At 40.2% G+C, this 26,566-nt stretch overlaps 2 protein-coding genes across 4 annotated transcripts in view; both read right to left on the minus strand.

Annotated features, from left to right (window-relative positions):
• Nucleotides 1–11,288, minus strand: part of l1cama (L1 cell adhesion molecule, paralog a) — a 37,172-nt gene extending 25,884 nt beyond the window's left edge. For both annotated transcript variants that reach the window (XM_056733127.1, XM_056733126.1), the window contains exon 1: nt 11,154–11,288. The gene's annotated coding sequence lies outside the window, so the exon portion shown is untranslated. The remainder of the gene's footprint in view (nt 1–11,153) is intronic.
• A 6,203-nt stretch (nt 11,289–17,491) lies between these two features.
• The window catches only part of huwe1 (HECT, UBA and WWE domain containing E3 ubiquitin protein ligase 1), a 37,494-nt gene continuing 28,419 nt past the window's right edge, over nt 17,492–26,566 (minus strand). The window contains exons 66-82 of one of the 2 annotated variants that reach the window (XM_056732328.1): nt 25,767–26,442; nt 25,445–25,539; nt 25,199–25,355; nt 24,802–24,934; nt 24,358–24,563; nt 24,082–24,164; nt 22,814–22,916; nt 22,331–22,480; nt 22,009–22,254; nt 21,783–21,900; nt 20,402–20,542; nt 19,793–20,080; nt 19,512–19,617; nt 19,288–19,405; nt 19,010–19,191; nt 18,560–18,750; nt 17,492–18,356 (exon numbers count right to left, since the gene is read on the minus strand). In XM_056732328.1, coding sequence (XP_056588306.1) covers nt 18,254–18,356; nt 18,560–18,750; nt 19,010–19,191; nt 19,288–19,405; nt 19,512–19,617; nt 19,793–20,080; nt 20,402–20,542; nt 21,783–21,900; nt 22,009–22,254; nt 22,331–22,480; nt 22,814–22,916; nt 24,082–24,164; nt 24,358–24,563; nt 24,802–24,934; nt 25,199–25,355; nt 25,445–25,539; nt 25,767–26,442 — 3,096 coding nt within the window. In that variant the 3' untranslated portion in view covers nt 17,492–18,253. Of the gene's footprint in view, nt 18,357–18,559; nt 18,751–19,009; nt 19,192–19,287; nt 19,406–19,511; nt 19,618–19,792; nt 20,081–20,401; nt 20,543–21,782; nt 21,901–22,008; nt 22,255–22,330; nt 22,481–22,813; nt 22,917–23,897; nt 24,165–24,357; nt 24,564–24,801; nt 24,935–25,198; nt 25,356–25,444; nt 25,540–25,766; nt 26,443–26,566 lie in introns of those variants that run through there. The other variant, XR_008904790.1, reaches the window with a different exon arrangement.

The following is a 26,566-nucleotide window of genomic DNA, read 5'->3' on the forward strand; positions in this document are numbered from 1 at the left end:
GCGAATAGAGACAGAAAGAAAAAAGTGAGGAGAGAATGTAACGGGTGAGCAGTCACTATCGCCTGCAGGCTCAGCTCGTCTTCTATAGGTCGAGTGGAGAAGTAAGATGTGAAGATTGAGTCGAGATATTTATTCTGCGTGTGCTAATGCTTTTCTATATGGATCTAATCTGCGCTGAAGACGTTTAGAACCAATTTCTGTCTTTCCTGTTATCACACACACACACACAGACACACATCAAGCTCTGAACAACAGATGACAAGTGAAATCAGTTTGAACCGATTTGACTGCCATTCAAATGTCTTTGTCTGAATAGTGAGAAAACAGGGTCATGTTGGCTTGACAGTATGTTGTGAAATGCATCCTTCATGCCATACTCCATACCATAAGGGCTCATGCGTTCAAACAAGATGCCAAACCTGAGACCAGACTGGTGTAAAAACACAATGATTTATTCTGGCATGCTCGGATGGAGAACGGACCGCAGTGATGTCCAATACTCTGACGCTAGCAACGTGTCAATACTAGCTTGCCCGTCTCCTTTCCTTCATGCCAATCACCATGACAACCTTCTGACTCTAGCGGCACGCAGCCACACGCCTCCCTTCCCCCATTCAGCTCTCATCTGTCGCTCCTTTTTCCTGGCACAACTTCCTCGTTTTCCCTTATGTTTCGCACAGCACCTGGATGGTTGTCATGACATAGTTTCTTTCGTGTTCAGGCTGTCATTCATGGTTAAAGCAGACAAGCATCTTAATATGTACATTCATGCAGTAGTATTAACACTGCACATTTGATAAGTATAAGCAATTTAAGATGATTTGCACATCTGCAAATTGGCCACAGGTAAAATTATTTCCTTATCATTTAAACAGTCTGTAGCTTTGTCCGTTTTTTAGCGTTGCTTATGAAATACAATGCATAAGAAACTGTGTTTCTGAGGAATGCACATCCTGTCTGATCATTGAAACTGTGTTATGAGCGTTATAGACCATTTCAGAGGCAACAACCTGAACGTTATGTGGCCCAAACTTAACTTCTGGTAGACCTCCACAAAGAATCAATAACAGTTGAGTAGTTTTAATTTAATATAATTAATATACAATAAAATATTAATTCACATTAATGGTTATATAATTAATTAAAAAAAAATGTTTTTATAAGCAAAAATGGACCGGAAGTTAACTTCGAGGCATGCGCGTGTATCCGATATAACCATCTATAGTATTTTTATTATAATATAAGTGCTGTTATTAAAAGCAATAAGCACTAGAAGCCCCGCTTCGCATTACGCCACAACGCCCTTAGCTGTTATAAAAAGCCATCCTATTGCTTTTATTAATAGGTTATTCCATATGCGTAGCAAGGTTTCATAAAATTAAGTAAATAAAGTGATATTTAGGCTACGTAATGCGGTCAGCCGTTATAAATCGGGGTATTTTACAATGGTTTAGAACTTGGCTCAGCCAATCAGAATTAAGGACCAGGGGCCGGTTGCATAAACAGTCTTAGAAGTTATTCATCTCATTTTTTTATTCAAGACTGGTCATACCTTCTTTAGATCATTTACAGAAAAAGATAGATTGGGCTGATTGAAATATGAAAAGAAAGACTGATTAGTCCTAACTTATTGCTAGTAAGTGGGACTTGTGGTTTGGACGCTGTCTTAACTTAGCGGCTAAGTTTACCCAACTGGGCCCAGAACTGAGCATTTAATAAAGTGAATTTTGCAATGTAGCTTGACCGATTTGGTTAGAGGATCGGTATTAGTTGTTTTAAAGTATATATTTTTATTCAGTGCTCATTAATACGTTTGCAGAACTGGATGTAAAAATAATTATTATTGTGACCGTTCGTCTACTGCAATATAATCTGGAAAATGTTGTTGTTGTCTAAAAGGATTTTGCAGTTCATGCATAAAACATGTGACGTTTGCAGTCACAGCAGATTTTTTATTTATCAGTTTGTTTGTTTTTAGAGTAAGACTGTTAACACAAATGGAAAACGTTTGTCATTGGAACAGCACATTACAAGCATTGCTGTCACCTGCTTAGTGGACAGACGTATTATTTCTCAACATTAGAAGACATTTGATAGATATTACTCGTGTTAGAAAACAAGAACTCAGTGAAAACAAGAATGTATTGCGAAATATCACCGCTGTATACATACTAATCTGTGTGCAATATAGTTATCTGTCTTTTACTTTTACTAAAACTGTATGCAAGGTTTAAAGCTTTTTAAAGTACGTAAGATTGTATTATATTTGAATGTGGTTTGTGGTCAAACAATATGAAAATATGTTTTAGCAGTACCAAAAAAATAGCTACTTTCTAATTAGCAAAATGATGGTTAGCATAATGTTCATTTCTCTTTTGCAGGAAATCTCTTTATCTAACTTTCTAAAATGTCGACAGTATAATTAGATAAGGGCATACGGGTGGGAGGGTTTTTTCTTGTTAACCAGCCGTCTCCATCGATATCTCCAGTTAATCTCTCTACCTCCGACTTTCCATTTCCCTCTCAAATGTCTGTTTCTCTGTAGTCAATCAGCGAGACACTAAAAAGCTTCTGCATCGCTCAGCATCCCTGCACTCAGCACACATCCTCCATCACCGTACAAACAGATTGTACTCTGTGTTCCATTAATAAAACCCAAGAGACCTTAACTTCTTACTGACAACAACAAACATATTGTTTCCACTTTATTTCCCTAAACATGTGTTGAAACTGTTCATGTGTAACTTCTCAAACCCTCTGATTAATTTAACACAATAGATATAAACGACCCATTCTTTTGCATTCTGGTTGAAATCAATCATGTCGTGATTTTTAGCACGGCTGCCCATAAGTCACAGCGGAGGATGGCAGCCAACAAATATGTCCCAATAACACGATGATTTTACCCCGGCGGCAAATCTAATTATGACTGAAAGCAAGTACAGTAGCGCTCCATTTCAGACTCAGCGGTCGCGTTCTTTCAACATTCATGGACTCAAACCCATCAAAGGCGCCATTATCTACAGCAACCAGCTTGGATTTAAGGCATGTATGAAACTGGACTTCGCAATGTTTGGTATCAAAGGACGCAATTTAGTTTTTTGTAGGCTTCTCTGTAGACTGTGTAATGTAATACAGCATATTATATTTGTCCCCATCTTACATGCTATAATGCCCAGTGAGAATCTAAACACAACATGCAGCAGTTTTCAAATCTCCTTCGTTTCCACCCCACAATCACATCAGTAATCTGGGGCCAGACTGTCCTTGCTTTCTTGATCGTTCTTTTTTTTCTGTGTCTGGTTATGTACACCAGAAGGGGACTCAGCTGTAACCAGGGCTCTCTCGCTCATCTCTCTTTCTCTCAGGGAAGATAAGAGATGACAGCAGTAGTTGGCCCCGATTCCTGGCTGAGTCTCAGAAGCAAAACAGAGGGAAAGAGAGAGAGAGAGAGCACATAAGGGAACAGCACTGACCTTTCCCGGGCGTTGCAGAACCAGCTGAAATGCCATAGACCGAGTGTTTGGCTACATAGATCTGAAACCAGTTGTAATCCAGTGGGTCTGAACTGGTTTTACTGGAATTTATATGTAAAATTGGACAAGTGGCATCTAATCACAGATTAAAGATTTAAAAAATGATAAATTTTGTTATCATTTATTCACCCTGTTATTTCAAACCAATTTGAATTTCATATTGATATTGTATGAGGAACAAATGCAGGGTCAACTATTATCTTGTGTTACAATGGGGAACAAAAGGAAAAATGAATACAGGTTTTAAACAACATAATGGGAATAAAACGATAACCAAATCTCTTTAAGTACATAAACACGTGTAAAAAATTGCATTAATTTTGACCCCTGTTAGTAAAGTTTCCTTAGAAAGGATTACACACATTCTTCTATTCAAAAACAAGAGGAATGGAATAGATCAACATTCATTACTTATTAAACTATTATTTTAATTTCAATTTATAATCGATTTGGCATGAAGGCATTCAACGTCAGGTTGGCATGCTGTATACTGAGTTTTTGGAGTCTGACAAAATTCATGAGTTTGACTGGTTGTACAATGCCAGCGACAAAACATATCATTAGCGTGTTTGAAAGATTTTGCTATTCAAACTACGCACTATTACATGGTTAGTTACCCTCCACTATTTGCATTTACCAATATTTCTCCCTGCTGTCTGCAGGCCTTTTTAGAACCACTTACATACACGAAAAAATCTCACACACGCGATAGAACAGATGGAAGGAAGAAAGAGCCAGAAAACAACTATCATCTCTCTAATTTAATTAAGATTTCATGATGCTCCATAATCCATTCTGTTCGAGCTGCCTCATTCAGGATTGGTCAGCATATTCGACCCAGAGTCAACCTTTCTTCTTCAAAACGAGGTTAGCCAACTTCCACATCCAAGCAATGAGAGACATTATCAATCGAATTAGAGATGATCGAGTTACGGGCATCGCGGTTTAAATGACAGGCGATCGGACAGATCCCCTTCGGCTCGACCGGTGGAGAGATTGCAGTGGGAAGCCTTCCACGATGCTTAAAGGAGCGTGCCAAACGCATCCGTAGCGACGGCAGCTTACATGTCACATGAATTTACACTTCATTGTAGTTTGTGGTGCACAAGAGGGGCATTGAAATGCATGTCTAATCCTTATAAAAATAAACCAGACAGGTGGTTCAACAGTCGCATCTCTGCAGGAGAAGGAAACCAACCGAGCCCAAGACTAAATATTGGAAGGGTGAGCGTGAGATGAAACAGGGAGTGTTTGACAACAGACACGGCGGTTAGCCTTGAGGAGAGGGAAGTTAGACTACATCGTGTAAATATTTTCCCATGCACGATTTTTTTCAATCAGCTAAAGGACAATTTCTAATTAGCGTAAGAAGCTGATGAGATAAGCAGGAGGTTATTTTCTGCAGGGAGTGTGTGTGGTGTGTGTATGCTTACGTTGTGTGTTTGTGTCTATGCAGTTTGTCATAGTTTATCACTGTCAGCTTTGACATTTTAATGGCAACAGGCATCATCTCTCTCTCTCTCTCTCTCTCTCTCTAAATTCAGTTTTCCCCACACATTAACATTCATTTTGCACCAACTCTTTACGTATTCCCTGTCAACCCCCTCAAAGTTCTGTTCCCCTTGTTCTCCTCAAACAGCTCATTTCCTGTCCCATCATGACACTCTCTCATTCTTAATGCGTGTCTTCATCCTGAACGCCACTCGACCCCTCCCCCCTGAGGTCATTCGATTGTTCAACTGCATAATTACCGCTGTAAGCTTGTTAGCATGCTTTACGACCCCTTATCTGATCTCTCTCCTTGCATAACATCTTTCTTTCCCCCTCGTCCCAAAATAGGCATTTTTTCAGAATACCCCAATTTGCCACAATTAGCTCATCGGTAAAACATAACTCGCTTCTTGCAGACGCCCTTTCATCTGCTGTTTTTCATTCCATACGCGTGCATGCGGGAGAACATCTCAAGTTTGTTGTTGTTTATCAGCTTTCCTTTTCCCTGAAGTGTGCGCGGAGATAACGCAGTTCATTTTGCAGTGGTGCAGTGCAGTCACACAGACTTCTCCACTGCAGGAGCAAATCGACATAGAAATTTAGACCTAGTTATCTGCTGCCTACAAGAATACATGATATGCAAGAAGGAGCTGGTGAAAATTGAAATACACGTGAAAGAGACACAAGCACACACTGCTCGAACAAACTAGCGTGTGATGTTTCAAGTAAAATACGTATATATTGGAGAGATGGAGAAGCTAGAAATAAGATATTAGAGAGCATGTAAATGGATAACCCTTGATGTGCTTTAGAGTACGTAGGACTTGTTTCTGTACTAAAGGGGTAGTTCACCCAGAAATGAAATTTTCATATCGACTCGCCCTCTTGTCATTTCAAACCTACTGTACTTAAGAAGAAATACATAAGAAGATATCTTGAAGAATGTTGATAACCAAACAACGGCGGTACTCATTCCCCCAGTTGTCATCATTTATTTTTGGTGATCTACAGTAGAAACAAAGTCACATGGGTTTGAAATGAGAAGAAGGCAAATGTAGATTACAGACTTTTCATTTTCAGGTGAACTATCCCTTTAACATCTTTCTTTGACAACCATTCAAAGCACAGTCAATGATTACATTTACATAACGCAATTTGCATTGTGTTAGTGTTGTTGGTGTGAAAATCAAAACAAGGAGGTGAACCAGTACATATACAACGAATGTCACAGTCCAGCATGTATTAAAATGAATTTCTAGTCGACTTTTGTCTCGTGTCTGTTTTAAAATCAACACTCACTGTGATCAACACTGTAGACAAACGGCACTATCTGTTAAAGTTTGGCTTGTGTTGAGATGGGTAGGGCTCTGAATACTGTATGATGCAGTGTATACATCACAGTGCTTTTCTTTTATACATCTGTGGGCAGGATCGCTGACTGCTATCTAGCCACAAAAGTGGGCGGATTGAGTCAAACAGAACGTGACACTTATGCAGGACGTCACAACTGCTGCATTGACACTACAATTAATGTCTTATGCATTGAAACACTAAAGGCACCAAAAATGCGATTCAATTTTCCTCTCCTCCATTAATAATCATCAACCATCAGAGACCTATTCTCTGCGAAAAGCCTGTTTGTGTCTTTCATTGGTCCAGACTCGCCCCACCATGCATCGTCTTTCATGTGTGTTTCTGGACGGTTGGCATTCGCGGTGTGAAATAGAAAGACACGGTAGGTGAGATTAAATTAGCGGAGTGCGTGCGGATCACACTTTCTAGAGCACTGATCCAGCAGTAATGAATATATCATGCCTGACATAATGCTTTGGCTCCACAAGAACAAACACTAAAAGCCCCAGGCTTGTCGCAAAACCACACACAGCGGCTCACGGATTCCACCGGAGTCTTAGCAAATGGACTGAAAAGAAGAGTGATAGCAAGAAAAGGAAAACAACACCTAGAACCAGTCCATGAGTAGACCCATCGAGACCAAAACCGAACCTTTCAGGCCTGGTCCAAATACATCAGGTCCTCATCTTATGTTCAAATGATGAATAAGATCGTAAGATACGAAGATAATTCATGAAAAACGAATTATCGGTAAAAATTTCCATTTAAATCTAATCTGATCGATTTAAAAGGAGAACATGTTATAACATATAAGAACAATTAGAATGAATAAGAATATTTTTTAATAACTGTGTTTTGACCAAAAAATATTCATATTTGTTAGTTATGATGAGGAAGGAGGCACAGATCTATAGTCCCTGGTTTAAAAATATCCCTCCAGTCATTAATCTAGCAGACTGTCAGCCCACGGGCACAATATGGTCAACCGCTCCAGTGTGGGTCATCTTCCCATCACAGTGATGCATACATATGAAGAAATGCAACAAATATGAGTAACTGCAGCTGTGGGCATCACCTGAAGGTTGCTCTTCTGTTTTGTTAAATTCAAATTAGTTTGGAAAACACCGAAATATTGCTGTTTCGGGAAACTACTCACAACATCTCAATAGACCACACATTTCCTGACGTTCCGAGACGACAAAGACCCCTCACAAACGACAGATTCATGTTGAGTTCACACATTCATTTGGTCCATAATGCGTCTTTCATTTAAAGGAGATAATAAGTGGAACTGGAGGTGTTTGTCAGACAAAGACATGGCTTTAAAACGCCCAACTGTGGGAGGAAACGCGGGTTCAGCTGCTCTTGTTTTAACACAGCTGTATTCTCTTCTTACTGTTTTTTTGCTGTGTTGATGGTCTCATCCTAGATGAATTGAATAGAGGAGCCTTTTAACTTCTGCTGTCAAAATCTACTAGCCAGGCCCATGATATAAAAAACTGCTCCACTATGTTGGTTTTTTTTTGGATTTATTATCAAATGTCTGGCTTTTGGTGATTAAATCTCAGAGATTTACAGTGACCTCTGTCAGCGTAGTTGATTCCGGCAGCATATTCTCCATTCACGGCCGTCTCAATTGCATGATTGGTTTCATTTTGAGAAGCTTTGTATGCGGAGTTTAAAAAATTCAATTTATTCTGTAGAAGCCATTATGTGATTAGACTTCAGAGAAGTGTTTTCTGCCTGGCAATGCGTGGATAAAAAACGGCCTTGGAGAACCAAAAAAAAAATCACGTGCAAATGCAGGTAAAGTTATAAAGAGGACCATTCAAAGCTAGACATGGCTTTATTCTGTAACTTAACACTTTTACTGTAAAAATTCTTATTTGGTTACACATGAAATTCTCTCATGTGTGTTTGTTGGGCTTCATCGTTGAATTTTACTCAGAATACCAAGATTACAAATATTTGGCTTGTTGGGCAACACTTGTTTGAAGGTCATTCTGTTAACTGATGCCAACGCATTGGATAAAAGAATATCATAGTGAGTGACATCTGCTACATCTACCCAAGCTCAAAGGCATAGTTCACCCCAAAATGAGAACTCGCCCTCTTGTCAAACCTGTATTACTTTCTTTCTTCTGCAGAACACAAAAGAAGATATTTTGAAGAATGTTCAACAGTGTTGATTTATACAATAGAAGTTGTAAATGGGTAACGCTGTTGTTCAGTGTTTCGCTTGAACTATCCCTTAAATTTTCCTGAGCTCATTTTGCTACTGATCATCAACACGTCTTGAGGTCATTTTTACATTTATGCAGGAGCTAGATTTCCAGACGCAGTTCCATCTATTAGCACATTCGACTCTAGCTGGCAACATCGCTTTTTAAATCGCCCAATACATCTTGTGCCGACTGTCTGCCCTGCCACAGTCACTGCACTGTTATCTGCACTCCAGTCACTCCGACCACAACCTTCCCAGAAATTGCAAATGACTTCAACTAATTTGTCTGTTTCTCAGTGGAAGTCGCCCGTGAGCAAAGTGTCAGCAGAGGATCTTTCCCGGCCACACGTGTTGCGGGCACAGGATGCACCAGCGACACCGAGGCCCTCGGGCGATAACAGGTGGCTGCGGAGACTAACATGCTGTACTGTTTATCCCCAGAGCTCCTCATCCACAACAGATGCTCTGCATTTACCAAAAGCAGTATTTTTCCAAACCACTGTTATTTCATCGCATGCAGCGAACGATGCCGTTAAATGCAGGCTATTAAAGAGACAGATTTTCTTTCCTTGGCCATTCTTTTAATAGGCCCCTCCTTGTTTCTGTAGCCTGTTCCCTTCTTGACCTTGCACTCATTCTCTCTCTCGGTTGATCCTCACCTCTTCTCACACGACAGAAGTGCACATACATTATCGGCTTTGCCTGTCAAACGTGACCCCACCCTCTCCTTTCTTCTTCCATCTCTCCTAAATCTCTCTAGATCGTCCATCCATCTGTGCACACAGCTCAATTAAAACCCGGGCCTCTACGGAGAAGATTTCACGGTGGCAGATCATAATTTTCTTCGCAGACAGTGTTTGTGAGGTTCTGTAAAAGCAAAAGACTGTAAGATGAATGTGGTTTCCGAGGAGAGAATGGATAACAGTGCCGTATTTATTTCAATAAGTCCGCAGTTATGGATCCAAGCACCTCTGTGGAGTCTACAGACACCTCGTCGATAATCAATTCCGCGTGATTTATCTTGGAAAGTCAATGTTGGTGATAGCGACAGGCAAATCCTCGAAATTCCTTTGGAGGGTGATAAACTGCGGATATGTGCCATGGTGATGCTATGGTATCACGTGAGAAAGAATAAAAGATGGATGAGATCTCCAGTTTGTCATTCTGCTCTGCTTGAGATTCAATAGAGATCTAAACAATCTCAAATCGTGCATAGATCTGCCAATACTAAAAGATAATTAAAATACAAAGATTTCCAAAAAATGTCAAACATTACTAATCCATCCACCAAATAATCTCCTACTCTATATCAATCTTCGTATCAAGAGAATCATCCACGACAGTGTCAGTACTTAAAAAATGACAAGGAATGCAATTTAGTCCTGAGCAATGAAGGAGAAGTAAATAAAATGTTTCTTTTGTAAAAGCTATAAAGCATAAAGCACATTATGGCACAAACTTTCCTAACAGAATGAATGATTTGCAACCTGAACTAGACCCACCCTAAACCAACCATGCTGGCATACTGCCAGGTGAGTGTGTGTCTGCATTAAAGAGCCGGAAAATAAATGAAGGCCCCACCCAAATCAACCGCTCTTATACATTTCCTATTGCGATCCGGCCCGTCAAAGCATCCTTATTTGTTTTCTAAAATGCACATACCCCCAATGTGCGTTATAGAATGCACATCGGAGGAGTGCGCGGGGCAGCACTGCAGACCACCGAACACTCAACACCGTTATAGTCTCATGAGTGATTAACACAATTACACAGCCCAGCAAAATGAGGGGGGAGGATGGGCCAACAGCATAGTGTTAATACATACATTATTAATACGACAATGACTCGATCAAAACATGGACTTCTATAGAATTGAATTAAAAAAGACAACCTGTGTACTACATATTTCTAGATAGCTATTTAAAAAAAATAAGCTGGACCAAACAAACAGTGGATCTATGATCTCAGCGTTATTAAATGTAATCAAACAGATCATGTTTGGATAACGTCAAGGTCAATATTAAGACTGGAATGACGGTAATATGCAACCTGCCCATCACGTGCAGCTAGACGTGCACTAACATGAACGGTCTTGCATTAAAGATGAAAACAGAGGAGCCTGTTGCTGTTATCACATGGGATGTGTACAAACCACAAGAGAACTGTATCTGTTTACGAGACACTGCAAGTCATGGATGGAGGCAGCATTTTAAACGGCATATGCAAATACACCCACAAAGAAATTATCGTCAGTTATCATAACACCTCTGGGTTTTTGCCTCGTCCTCATTTAACACACTAAAGTTTAGAAGAATAATATTCGCCTTCTGTAAAGACCTTAATGGGATGCACAAAAACACCAATTCCTGCAGTTATTTAAACAGAAAAGATTCAGTTTCAAAGATCACAGACCGAACCCACTGCACCTCAAGTCCAAAAGGTGTGAACATTTACCAACACCACTGATCTGCAAAAACACACCACATCCTTGACATCCTTCAGATACTAAACGCTATTGACATTTCACACAGACAAACTTCTCTTCTTACCTCTGCAGGTGCCAAACGGCTTCAGGTTTCTGTCCTCCTCTGGACCTTCTGAACGTCTGGCGTTTTCTTGCGTCACTGAAGGTTCTTGTGTCTCTTGCTCTGTGTCAGATTGATTGTGGCCTCCCTTCACTGCTGATGCTGCAGTGCGAGGAAAACACACCCTCTCCGGCTCCTTCTCTGGCTCTCCCCGCCTCCGATTGGCTGCCGTGTGGAGGCAGTGACATCACCCTTTTTTTCCTCCTGCTCCGTGCCTTCATTCTCTGACCATTTCTTTATTGTCTCTATCCTATTTTCCGCTCTGCATTCCCTTGGTGCCAAACGAAAAATGACGGTGATTTCATTTGTGATTGGCAGGATCTGTTTGAAGCAGAGGGGGGAGTCAGTCATGCAGAGGAGTGAAGACATGTTAAATGCACAGAGCTCTTCCACGGCACCATTAAAGCTTTTTGCGGGTGGTTTGGTGGGCGTAAGTAATGAGGATGGGAAATATATGTTATGCTAATTAGTACATTGTTATGCAGCATTTGTAAGGTGGTATGGGAAAGCCTTCTGTCTATCCTTCTCTCTCCTTCTGACAGCAAGATCAAATGCTGCAACGGACGAGACAGGAATGTGAGGATAGAGACTGGAAAAAAAAAAACACAGACTTGAGCTGTTTTTGTCTTGAATTTTAAAATATCCAAGCATTTCTTAAAACAAAGTACATTCACTTAGAGCCAAAAGTGCTTATATTGCTTTTTTCCTGAGTTTAAAGCATTCATCTACATAATTTAATTTGAGGGATAGTTCACCTTCAAAATGAAAATTTCTCTCTTTTTTAAAAAGCCAAACCTGTTTTTTTCTTCTGAAGAACACAACAAAATATATTTTAAAACAGAAAACCTTTGGCCCCCATTGACTTGCATTGGTTTTGTGTCCATACACGAGAAGTGGGGACAAACAGTTTTTGGTTACCGACATTCTTCAAAATATCTTCTTTTGGGTTTTGCAAAGGAAAGAAAATCACAGAGGTTTAAATTACAACTGGGTAAGTAAATGATGAAAGGATTTTTTTGTAAGGTGAACTGTCCCTTTAATCTACTTAACTTTAATAAAAAATTAAGAAAAAAATGCAAAATGGTGTAAAAACTGAAATTTCTTTCCAAAACTCCCATTATATTCAGCAATAAAATGAGAAGTGCTACATAATTTTTTTTTTTTTAAACAATACCTGTTGGGAAGGAAAAAGAGGAGAGGAGGTTTTTATGATGAAAGGTAACGAATGAGTGAGACAGACAGACAAAACCTTTGATTTACTTTCCTCTAAAATACTTTTAAACAATCTTGTTTGATTTGATCGGGCACTTATGTTAAATTATAAAGAAAATCTCTTCAGCACTGATATATAGTGACTAAAAGAGGCTTCCTCAAACTAGTGAATGGTTGAATAGCAAATGAATCACGCACAATTTGATCAAAGAGGAAAGAGGACATGAAGCGACATGGCAGATTTTTCCACAGATTCTCATGCATGGTGGAAAAAACCAACTATCATTTTCTCCAGATTAAACCACTGGTTTTATTTTTATCAAAGTGTCTCGGACGTGCTCCTATCTCCTCATCTAAACAAACACTATTCACAGCATGCAAGCACACACCAGAAATGACAGTCCGGTAAAGGTCAGTGTTTTGAGAATAAATTTACAATGAGACGATCTCTTTGTTATATGACATTACCTGGCTGTGTATTCAATGGCACACGTAAATACCCACAGGAAGAGGCATTCCTGCAGTGTCTCTTGATACAGACATGGTGAAAAACACCAATCGCTGCCCTTTAACCGAAAAATATTGCCCAGCCTTCTGTTAAAGGACCCCGATTTGTGACAGGTCCACGAGCACATCCTGTAAACAGGGAATCAGGCAGGACAAATGAAGCTTGAAGGTTCATTTTGAAAAGCTTGTGCAGGGAGTTGCCAGTTTGCATTAATACCATCAAATGCCATAACAAAAGCACATGCAAAACGACTGCTTTGTTTAAGCACGATTTGCAAGCACCACAAATAGACTGTCAACCATCAAATTACAGCGTTATGATCAAAGAAGGATAGTATAGTAAGAAACAGCTGAGTTTTAATCTGAAAGTGTGGCACTCTATACGGTAGATCTGAGAGCAGATAACCGGTTAATTTAAGCATTGCATGCATTATCATAAATTACTTTTAGAGTAAATGAGTAGTGTTTTGGTAATGAATGGCAATGAAGATAAAATCTGGGAAATGGATTTAAAGGTGCTGTGAGTGATTTTTGGAGGATCTATTGACACAAATGCAATACAATATAACTATGTCTGCCGATGAGTATAAAGAGCATAATGAAGTGTTATGTTTTCATTACGGTCCCTTAGAATTAGCTATTTCTATCTCCATCGAGGGCGTGTCCCCATGCCATGTCATTTCTACAGTATACCTAAACGAAGGCACGCAGACGAGATGACACAAATGCGATTTGCAACCTCACCACTAGATGCAGCCATAATTCATACGTTGGACCTTTAAAACATGCCAGACATAAACCATGTTTTGTAAGCACAGGCTCAACCCAACTCCCCATGGGATTGTCAGACGCTCATGTTACAAACTCCTTTTATTTAAAATGGGTAAAAACAACACTCAATTAAAGGAGAATTTTATAAATCTTTTTTTATATATCTCCATATAGTGGACTTCAATGGACTCCAAACTGTTGAAGGTCAAAATTACAGTTTCAGTGCAGCTTCAAAGTGCTATAAACGATGAATAAGGGTCTTATTTAGCGAACTGATTGGTCATTTTCTAAAAATATATATATGCTTTAAAAACTTGCCTTGCTCTGTTCTGCAATGCGTGCTCATGACTTCAAGAAATATGTAATTACGTTGAAAAGGTCAAGCTTGACGATGGTGCAGTCATGAACGGCAAGCATTTGTGTTTATAAAGCATATACTTTTTTCGCATGATAAGAGCCTTATTCATCGTCTGGTATCCTTTAAAGGCTTTTGAAGCTGCACTGAAACTGTAATTTTGACCTTCAACCGATTGGAGACCATTGAAGTCCATTATATGGAAAAATCCTGGAATGTTTTCATCAAAAACCTTCATTTCTTTTCGACTAAAGAAACAAATACATAAACATCTTAGATGACATGGGGGTGAGTAAATTATCATGAAAATTTATTTTGAAAGTGAACTACTCCTTTAACACTGCTAAATAATGCGTTTGCAACATTTTTTGCAGCAACAACACAAATGTTTACAGTTGACTGCATAATTCTTGTAACATTTGAACATAAATGCCTTAATTATTGCAGTTAAGTGTGAGTTTTGATATAACAATACCTCAATGAGCTTGAGAAGCCACAGGCAAAGCTCTGCCTCTGTCATTACCCTTCAATTACTAAATGATTAATATCAGGTCAAACCATCAGAATGACCTCACATTCATTTAATTAATTCAATTATCTGCATGCAAATAACACAACTTCAGCAGTGACTTCAGAAGCATTCCTATGTTGCACTAAGGCCATTTATATATTTAACTGGGAAAAGTCAGCGAGACTTTGCAGTCTGCATTACTGGTTGATGTTCAGGTCTGCCGGCTCTTTTGTAAGAGACTGATCTTGATTAATCGAGTCTTGCAGTCACTAATGCACACAGAAACAACATGGATGGGGTTGTTTCATTCTGTTTCGTAGGAAGCGGTTTCCTCTGGATGTAAAGTGGGGCAAGCTATGACGTCTGTGGTTCTTGTGCAGCAGCAGCTGAGTAAAAGGATCAAGGGAGATGAGAGAACAGCGCTGTAGACAGGAAGTCAGACACCAGAGTTTGATTTATAGTGGTATACTGCTAGAATGCAGAGTCTGTTCAGAAGTTAATTTGACTATGAGGTCATGCGAGCCTTTGTGTCTGTTCTTGTGGAAAAATGTTCTCTGTAAATCTCTGATATGAGGAAAAACAGAGAGACTCGCAGACTACAGAAATGCCACTTAATCCAAACAGGGAAAACGTTTTAAAGGCGGCGCTTTGATTCGTGCCGTGAGCTGAGCTGGAGTCGTGGGACCTGTGATGACATTAACATTGCAATCGAACAATTTCATTGAATTAACATTCGGTTTAAAAGGTTTTATTTTTATACCTTAAATGTCATTGTATATTGAAAAAGGTTTTAATTTCTCTGTGTAACTCTATTCCAGAATTATCTTTGACAAAGACTGTGTGGTTGATAGAGACAAACACAGAGATCCGCATAAAACATGGTTTTGAAATTGTTACCTGGGCCATTTCAAAATATGATCACAAACCTGTCCCTACACGTTACAGACGTGAAAAAAACTTTAAATAAAAGAAAATCCACCCGATTTATATATTAATATGCAACGCAGCACCTTTTTATAATTATGTTTGTTATTTACGTTTTTTTTCTAAATAAAATAGAATTTTATATATAGTTGAAAAAACACACTTCACATTTTTTATGAAGTTAACCAATTAAACAAGTAAAGGGCCTAATAGATTCATATAAATGCACCCCAAAATAATTATCAATACAAATGATTAAAAATATATATCGGCCCTTTGATATCATTTTGAAAGAATACTTACAAGGTCAAAGGTCAAAGCGCACACATTGTGAGTGTCCCTTCTGTTGATACATGTTAGAAATGTTCTTTAAAATATCGTTTGTTGGTGTGGTTCTTTAAAAGCGTCATCTGTGTTGCTTTGTTTTGTTTCAGGATGAAGGATTTCTTTTGTAATTTTTTTTATAATGCATTAATTTTAGTGTGCCTCATGTCATGCTAGTTTTGAGGTGACTCAGCCATTTTGGAAAATTAGCCTTGCACGGGAATTTGTTATTCGTGTTTCACCAAATCAAATGCAAATAATAGGAATTTGCCACTGGTGTTACACCAACAATGACAGAAAACCATGCAAATAATATGTAAAATAATTAAATAAGGAACACGATTCAAGTTGCCCATAATTATTGTTAACAATGTAATCATCCCAGTGAATACTTATCAAATTTTAGGCCTTACTTCTTCCAATTTTGTATGCCAAATCTGGATCGGTCCATTTAGTTTACAAATTGTTAAGACAACGGAAAACTTATGATTCATCCACAATGCACATATTTACACTGATTCAATGGTTATAATTTGTTTTGCACTTAACTAATCAATATTTATCGTCAATAATGCAAGTGGAACAAGAAATCTGCATTATTTAAATGAGACAAGATCTGAGATTATCTAAAATTTTGCACTCAGGTCGCATAACTGATAAATTTTTAACTGGACAGGAAATGTTTAAAACTATTACAATAGATGAAAGTTACTGCTGTATTATGCAAGTGTAATAACTAAAAGCATGTTACTCCCCCTACTGGACAACCATTGAGAGATTCACAATATTTTATAGCAGTGAAGCATAACTGGTTTGTAATACTTTTAAGATCTTCAGTTCCTTTTGAACAAAGTAATAAAACTTTGATGTGAACCTTAGGGCATACTTTTTTTGTATTAATTGCCCACGACGATCTCAAACATATCTCTTCAAAGGCAAGACTTCATACTTGTGTATGCAGCAAACACTTTTAATAAAAAACGCATGCAAGTGATGCCAAACCGGCTGTAATTTACTTTAAGATGGATGCATCCAATCGCATCTAATTTCCATCTGCATTCATGTGGTGGTGGAAACCACAGCACTTTAACATGGGAAAAACAACTTTCCTTATTTTGGGCTGCATAGCAAATATTAAGCATCTTCTAAAAAATGGTGAACCTCCAAACAAAAATTCTGAAATTAAAAACAAAAAGGGAAATTTAACGCACACCTATACGGCTCCAACATACCCGCTCACCTTTGCTTCTGCATTTAATCTAGACGTCACTCTAGGCAAGTGGAGTCCTGCTGTCTGGAGTATAGTGAGATGATGGTGGCTGATGAACCATATCCTGACAGTGTACATTCCCAGCATCGGAATTCAAGAAGGTCCAGATGGTCTGAGACACTGCACACTCATTTCACTTAACATCAATGCCCATGCAAAAACAGATGAAGGTGGCAAAAACACGGGTCTTAAAACTGCCAATGAAAAGCCATAAACCGATTCAGGTGTTCAATAACTGGACAAGATTTCCTCAAACATCTCAGAATGAAGAACAGAGCTTTTAATACTTTGAGCACCTGGGCACATGTGAAGTTAGTTTCGATGGACATTTATTTTATATATTTTTTAACCGATAAATGTTTGCTTCTGCATGTTAGTGCAAATGGTGTAAGGCATATATCATAAACACCACTAGAGGACACAGTGGGCTCATTTTATGCATTTATTTATGTAGCAATTTACTTTCGGATTAACTGCTGAGAGGCTGCGTCAGCAGTTGGGCAATAACCGCACAAGTCTGAGACCCTGCGGTTTAACATCTCAGTCCTTCACTTCTTAAATCTGTGTGATCCTCTCCAAAAATACCACAAAAGTTGCCTAAAAATGACCCCCTTCTGAAAATCCATGCACTTCTGCAGGTTCACCAAAACCTCATTTCATGTTCCGTCCCTCCCTCGTCCACCCCCTCCCCAAAATTACAGTTCCCATTTGCAAAGCTAGTGAGGTCACACATTAGCATCAGAGGACAATCAACTTTTTTCTTTCCCAGAGAGATGCAACCACCCTCTTTTACACACACAAAGCCATCTCTCGTTTTAAACAGCCAGAGAAGAACAAAAAAAGATTAAACATAATAAACTCCCAAACCTTTTGTACAGAGAAACCAAACTAAATGGAGAAAATCTTTATATTAGTCCGCAGATATCCTCTGTAATCCTCTCTCGGGCTCTGTAATGTAAGAAGGAATTGAGACACACATACCAAATATAGTTCGGTGTGTCCATGAGAGGCTCTGTGTGTAGTAGGCAAAATCTGTCACTCGTCTAGCCGTCCAACTGTTTGTTTTATGTGGATTAGAAGTAGATCTTGGCCTTGTGTTTGATAGTGTGAATATGCATGTGTGTGTCATAAGTTAACAACATGTAAGTCTACATCCGTGTTTGTGTGTGGGGGGGGCATTAGGAGAATCTCTAGGCCAGTCCAAAGCCTTCAGAACATTCCTGAATGGCCATCAGCAGCATGTGTCTTAACTTCTCATAGCTCTCATACGCTGGGAGGTCCAACTGGTTAAAGCTGGGAAAACAGGAAAAATAAAGCCAAGTTAGCCACCGAGACACGTCTTACACTATTAAATATTCACTACAGAATTCAATTTATGTGAATGCAAAATTAAATATATATTAAGGATGTGGCACATCCAATCAGATTTTAGAGATGGGAATGCATGCTTCTATAACAAAAGATTTTTGACAACCAAGGCACTGGTGTTCATTTACCATGTGTGTGCGGAGGGCAGACGGTCAGTAGAACGATCATCCCGGTGAATCTGGAACTTCTGAATACCGTTCATTCCCTCCAGAGCAGCGAAGCCCTGCAGAGGTACTTTAGATGTGCCAGTAACAAACTGCAGGAATTTGGCCCGGTCAGCCTGGTCAAAGGATCGTAACGCGCGCCAGAACCACTGAATCTGCGCAGAGAACGGAGTCAAATCAAGTCAACACTTGCAATTATATATTTGAACTTGTTAGTAATATAACTTGGAAATTCAAGAAACTAAAATGGTAAATCGTTTGTATGTCTTACAATATTCAGCATGAAATATATTCTGTATCTGCATGGTCATAGTTACGAGCGGACAAACATTTTGTAAATAGAGAATATTTGATAGCTTTGACAGAAATGTCTCTTGCACCACACCCTAATGTATGCTATATGAATGGATATACCTGGATAGAGCTGGACTGATATTTGTGGTATTCTGTATTGGCCTTGAGGTCGTCAATGTCAATAGTTGGCAGGCCGGAGATGAGCAGCTCCAGCTCCTGCTCTGTAAAGATGGAGATCAATCGCTTGGGGATGATCTCATAAAAGCCCTCCAGGAAGGCCGCCAGCTGCTTTCGAATCGCACCTGCAAAGCAAAAAGATGCATCAGTCTTGTGAAACAGGTTCTTTATCACCCCCAAGTTACTTACCAGAAGTGACGTTTATTAAAGTGTACACTCACCTGTCATCTTCATCTGGCAGACTAGATGCACATATTCCTTCTTGTTCTCCTCAGTGACGACGATGTTGGCACCATTGGGCTTCAGATCCCTCACTTCACACACGCCAAACTCCTGGACCTGCGAGCGTAAAAGATGTAATAATGTAGTAATAGTAATAACCATGTCTGTTATATACATTTAAATCCAGGCAAATCTTCATATTTGATTCAAATAGAGTCTCTACCTCTGTGCTGAATGTCAGCTCATAGCCCAGAGTAGACACATCATTCTCCAACAAGTAAACAAGACCTTGAAAGAAGGGATAGTCCTCACTTTCCATGTCTGTATATCTGCGGGACACATTCATAAATACAGTTTAGATTAACTGACCACCAGTAACAATACTAAAACGGCAGGTTCATTTTAAAAAGCATCTTGTGCTTCAAAAAAATGAATACTGCATTGTAGTAATAAAAGCAGCAATCCAAACAAACAGGTAACCATGAAGATAACTTGCACTTGTACCTGACGCTCTTGCCCAAAATGTGCTTGTAGAAGCTGCGTGTGAAGTAGCACTCTAAAAGCCTGTTGTCATAGACAGCCTTTGCCACCACACGTCCCACAAACTTAAAGTAGCTGAGGTGGTTGGGGTTGCAGTGAGAGGAAGGGTTGATGGTGTAGGTGACTCGGTCACCAGGAGATGTGCGGAACAGGGCGTACATGGGGTTGAACATCTCCCTGGAGATGATCATGTACCACTCCCTCAACAGACCGCCTGCATCTTGACCTTCTTCCCCTTCAAATACTATATACCTTTAGACAAAGAGAATGAAAAGAGAGAACGAATAATGAATACCACTGTTTTGAGACTGAAGGATAAAATAAAGTCCAGGGTAAAGGCAGGCCGCACTGTGGTCCACTGGTTGTCTGCATATCTATATACACAATTGAATTTCACAGCACACTCCCTGTGGCTCACACTTTTATGGTTATGTTGTCAACTTTGGGCAAGACAGTGTGCGCGTGAGATAATATACATACATAAATATATAAAAACATGGAAGGCATGCTTGCAGCCAGCTATAAAGGGAAGTGTATGTTGGAGTAAAAAATGAGAAGGAGTGGGAGATTTACAGTCTATTCTTCATGTCCTCTGGGCTCTTGCGGTGCAGCTCTCTGTAAGAGTCTTCAAAGACGTGGTCTCTTCTTACATGAACTGCCATATCCTCTTTCCTCAGCCCCTCATCCAAACGCTCCAACTCCTGGCGGAAATACCTGAGAGAGACACTTATTAGATAAATACAGCCTCAAACAAGAAAAACAAAGCTGCGGACTAAAAAACATTAACCAAGTAGGGCTGCAACGATTGCTCGATTAACTTTTTTTGCCTCAAAGCTTTGTTTAATCCATTTAAATCACACAGAGCACCGCGCATCCCCACGGACCATGATTAACGTAATTTACGTACAGCTCGCAAAACTCTGGACATGTTTTGTAAACACAGAAGACGCTGCAGAATAAATTAGAAAAATATTTTTTTTAACCGCGAGCTAACACACTTCCGACAACCTGACAAAATAAAAGTCTGGTTAACTACAGTCATTTTATGTGGACAAATATGTTACTATTTAATAGTAAAAAACTGAACTTTGGGCTCATTTTATAAAAAAAAATGTATGTAAACTAAATGCATCATGCATAAGATGAAGCTATGAATGAAGCAATGTTTCTTATATATATTTGTATTATATTGCATTTTGAATGTAATATGGCAATGGAATGTAATAATTAAGTTTAGTTTACACAGATATGAATGTATGCAATTTCAGCAATGAATGTGTTAAATTTTTCTAAAAAGGAAACAAATTAGTTGTTGATTTTAAGAGACTGGTCTTGTTTTCTCTTGTAAAGCTCTTTAATAAAGAAAAAGTTCTTGTTATCCAAATACTCGATTAATCGATGGAAAAATTGGTAGAATACTTAATTACTAAAATAATCGATAGCTGTAACCCTAAAACCAAGTAAAGTTAAAATCTCATATGATGAAATGAGATTATATTTTATATAAAGAAAAAGAAATCTAATTTTGTGCCGATATTAATTTGTTAGCATTGTGGCATTTTCATGACAGATCTCTCTACACTCTCAATTTTCATTACTGTAATGTGTTTCACTTCAGTTGTTTTTATTTAATTCGCCTCATTCATCAATTCTTAGTAATGCATACATTTACAACTTGTAAAATTTTCCAAATATACAATTTTAAACCAACGACAAATTAAGGAAACATTCAAAAATATAAAATTAGCTAGTGGTATAAAAATAAGGTAGATTTTATTATGCATTTTTTCTTTAGATTTTGAGGGTGAAGAATGAGTTTGACCCTCAGCAGCTTTTGCAAGACTACCCTTCTGTCATTTTTTGAAGTAGCGGTTGATAAAAAAATACATTGCGAGACGAAAAGAGTAAAAAGAAAAAAAAATCGACAGAACATCTCTCAAATCAAGGGTCTTACTTGCGTTTCACATCAAAGTCTAAGATGCGGATGTAGTCGACCAGAACAGCGAATGGCCCATCTGCCAGGTGAGTGGTAGACTGACGCAGGATCTGATTCAGCACTGTGCGGTGGGTCTCTGTTAAAGAGGAAGAGAGAGTTCATACTGAGGACAGACTTCATCAGTATTCAACAACCGCTCTCCTCCATACGGGAGCAGGCGACAGCTTGTGTCTGACTGGCTCACCAGCAAAACGCAAGAACTTCTGTGTGTCTGGAGGCAGGTTGGAGGAGATGTGCATGGAGGAGGGCTCTCTAGAGAAGAAGGGGTCCAGGGAGGAGGGCGTGGCGGGAGTGAGAGGGGCCGGGGACAGCGGAGGAGGCTCGTCCTTGATGTGTGACAGCTGACTCTCCCGTGTGTCTCGAACTGGTGGTTTGCTTTCGCGCTCTGTTGCGTGAACCAGGAAAAAGGCTTCCACCGCTGGTTGAAGCACTACAGGAGAAAACAGAGATTTGTCAGTGTCAAATGATTACCTTAATTCAAGCTATTGAGATGTTATATTTCGTACCCAAGACTGCATGCTGGTCGTGAGACTCTTCAAGTTCCTTTAAGCACTCTCCCTGCATGTCCCAGAGCTCATCCAATAATAGCTGCTCGCTCAATAGTGGCAGGTCAGGCAAACGTTCTTCCTGTTCCGGTTGAGTGCTGCTCTCTTCACCTACACACACAAAACACCCGCTCTATAACATCTGTTGTTTAATGTTTTTAATGATGCATACGAAACCGTAAATGGGACGTTATATAAACAGTTAAAATCACGGCTTTACTTAAAATGTGGTTAAATGGATTAATTCTGTACAGGCCTCATGCACATACTAGATTTATATATAATTTTATAATTTACACTCCTGCATATACTACAAATTTTCAACATAAAAAACAATAGAGCAAAGTAACTGTCCTCCATTTCAGATTACACGTAAAGAAATCAACTTTAGATGTTCCAATTATTTGGAGAAACAAACTTAAATAACAGATTTGAAGGCCTTACCTAGCGCGGCCTGGTCCTGTGCCAAGGGTGAGGGCTGGTCCACATCCATGGGCGAATCATCCCTTTGGGCTGCTGGGGGCTCGGCAACAGAGTGCACCTCCGACTGGACCGGGGGAACCAAGGAACAAGGTGAGATTCATGACCGAGCATTCGGACAAAAAGAGTAATGTGTGTAATGGGGGGGGGGAGGTGTGAGGGGATAGCCCCAGACTGAAACCAAAAGCAGGGTTGGAGACAAACCAGCATGCATCAAAACATTCAGCTTTGCAGCAAGGGATGGGGGCTGGAATGAGGTTCATGCACAGAAGCATTGACGTCAAAAAATAAAATAAATCAATGACAAAACCAGACATGCCAGAGAGGAGAACAACTGGATGCAACACAACTGCATGCAACACTAAGCAAAAAATAACAAGCCGCCATCACTGGTACAAAAAACAGGCTTTCCGCATTAAATGTAGCACAATGCAGTGAGAGAACTGGGCTGAGATAATAGTTACTGGTAGGTTTTATGACAAAGACTTTGAAAAGCTGCCCACAGCTGTGCTCCAGTGACAAACGGTATTCAGATGTCTGATCACTAGGAGCACTGAGGTAGAAATATTAAATTATATGTAGCTTTAAACTGCAAGCAAATGGGAGATCATACAAGACTTACTTGTATCATGACATTAAATGTGTATTTATGGCTTTCTGATGTATTTAAAATGACTAGTATGCATTATTTTCAATAGCGCAGTGATTTGAATGCCTATTGGCCAATGTGCCTTTTTTAGATCTTTGCTTCGTGTTAGATGTGTGCCCTTTGTCTCCCCTTTATGTTTATTGCCATTTGTTACATTTAAATGAATTCAATATTAGAAAATATTTTAGTAACTATGGCAAATATTAACTGTTAATGTCTTTAAAAGACAAAAAATATAAAAATAAACGCTTATTGCCCAGCCTTAGTAAAAATTGTTTTTAGAGACTCTTGATGCGATAAACACACATTTCTGGTCATTACAAACACTGGTATCTGAATGTGTGTGTGGGTGAGTAAGTCAGTAGCAGTCTGCCTGCTGTCAGAGCGGCCCATGCTAACCGTGGCTGCGCTGGCCGTGCCAGCGGGGGGGTTGTTGGTTGCAGAGGTACTGGGGGTGGACGATCCAGCCACAGCCACAGCCAGCAGCGGATGCAGCGGCAGATACAGCAGCAGCGGAAGAGGATGCAGATGAAGAGGGCGGGGGGGCCTGTTGTAGACGGCGTGCCCTCTGCCCCTCTCTCACCATCTGAATGATGGCGTCTGCTTCAGCCTCTAGCTGACGGACCGCAGCCTGGATACTGCTGGCTGACCCCAAACTGGTTGAACCTGCGCAAAGGAGAAGAGACACCAGAGACATAAAGAACTTGCAAAAAGATTTAATCCCGAGACAGACCTGTAAACATAACATGAGCTGTCAAAAGGGTTCAATGAGAACAGCGACTAAAAGCTTCAAAGTGAAGCGTGGAAATGTTCTTAAAAGATTTGAGAAGGCCTGTGCTGAAGAGTGTTTTTCACTTACTCAGTCTTCCTCCTGTCTGCTTGGCTTTCTTGTTAGCGCGCCGTGTGTCCTCCCTAAGCTGGATGATGACCTGCAGCACACGCAGGAAGAACTTCTGCGTGGAGGTCTTGGACGTGAGCGAGCTCATGCAGGGTAGCTGCAGCTCGCGGCCGCCTAGCGTGCGCTTCTGAGCAGCCACAATCACTACACTCTCAGAGCCATCAAACCTGTGACCCCAACATGACCCAATGAAAAAGACTGTTATTGTAATAATCACCTTTGTGAACAATACAGGTCCTGCAGTGGCTTTAAACACTTCTTTTAACATAGCAAAAATATTTCATGTGATTTTTTTCTTCAAAGAAATGAGATCAATATAAGAGCAAAAACTCTTCATTTAATCACAATTGGACACAGAAAGGACTGTAGAAGGTCCAGAACAAGAGGCTGAAACTCTCTGCTCACCTGCTGGTCATCTTGTCCCTGAGCCGTGTGGTAAGGGATGGGTCCTCATGTGACGCTTCAGGAGACTGAGCATCAGCACGTGCTCTTCTTTGTTGCGCCAGGTTATACTCCCTCAATTCTGCCAGTAAAGTGCCTACGGAGAGGTAGAAAGATACAAAGAGAGGGCATGACCACAAGCAAATAAAGAAAGAGTATTTTCTCTAAACCATCTTAAATTCTAACTTGGACAACACAATGTCCACCAAACTTGCATATCAATAACTAGCAACTTGACCAACAATCACAAAGCTAATTTACATATATCTTACCAGTACAGAAGAAAATATGTCTAAGCATCTGTGACGGTGAAAAACGAGGGTCATATTATGTGAAAAATCATTAGCAAAGTGATACGGACCAATTTGTTTGCAAAGGGTGTATCCGAGGTGACGTGCCCCGCTGAGAAGCAGTTTAAGGACTGTATCCCGAGTCTGACCGTCTCCTCTTGACAGCTGCAGCAAGATGTTGGCCGCGTCCTCCAGACCTTCCTCTGAACACGAGTGGGATGTCAGCACCTGGAAACAAACCACGAGGAGATGCAAATCAGACTGCTGAGAGGGGCCAAAAGAGCCCAGGAATAACATCTCATGTGCATATCAAATACCTCCACAGAGAGCTGCAGCTGTTTCTCGGTAAGTCCAGTTGAGGCCAGTTTGGTGTCGTTGTCCGTGCTGCTAACTACTGGTTTCTGTTTCCCTGCTGAAATAGCGATAAACTACTGTATTACCAAAACATTGGGCTGCAGATTATCAAGAATTACAGAAAACTCTGGAATACTGAACGACATGACTTCCCCTTTCTTGTCAATTCATCAGACATTATCTCAGTGGAAATAGTCACTTTAGAATGTCGATGTAATTATAAAAGAAAACAAGATTCTGTTAGAGTCTCCCTGCTAAGATTCTGTATGGGGGAAAAAAGCTCACCAGCAATACTGCTAGATGCGGCGGTGCTCCCTGCAACAGCAGCTGCTGTAGTGACTGGTTGAGAGGGCACCGATAGCATGGAGCTCTGTGTAACAGGTGCCGCTGAGATGGCGGTTGACCCTGCTGTGGCTTGGGTGGCAGGGGCAGCGGGGGTGGCAGTTGGGGCCTGAGGCACTGGGTGGCTGGCTGGAACCTCTGTGGCCTTGTTGTCAGGCAGAGCGATGGAGATAAGAGAAAGCAATCGGAGAAGTTTCTCCGTGAGGAGCGAGCTACGACGGATCACAGGGTGGGACAGCATGTTCATCAGCTGCCCCAAGGGAGACACCTCAAGGCTAAACAGTGCCCCTTCTGTCTCACCAGCACCTCCTAGAGGGACAGTCTTCATGGAGGCCTTGCCCTTACGGCTCACATTCATGTTGTCCAGCTTGACCAGGAGATCCCAGAAGTCAGTGGAGATGCCCAGGGACTGTGGGGATCCTGAGCAGGAGCTAAGGGAATTGTGGGTAGAAGAGGGATTGCTAAGGTTGGCTAAGGAATTGCTCTGGCTGGTGCTGCCTGATCGAAGGCTTCCGCTGGCAATCTGCGTCAAACTGCCACAGAGACGTGGATCCAATTCGGATGACAAAGAAGACAGCAGGTCCTTACAGCGCTGCTGAGTGAAGTGACTAGGGAACACCTAAAAGATATAAGAGAGACACGTTAAAAACAATAAATTGGCAAGTTTCTTTGTTCATTTTGGATGCTGCCTTAAGGAGGCATATTTTGCAGCGTAAGAAATAGATGTTGACATTTGCTTGTAG

This window comes from Triplophysa dalaica, chromosome 20 (genome assembly GCF_015846415.1).
Source record: "Triplophysa dalaica isolate WHDGS20190420 chromosome 20, ASM1584641v1, whole genome shotgun sequence".
NCBI classification, from domain to species: Eukaryota; Metazoa; Chordata; class Actinopteri; order Cypriniformes; family Nemacheilidae; genus Triplophysa; species Triplophysa dalaica.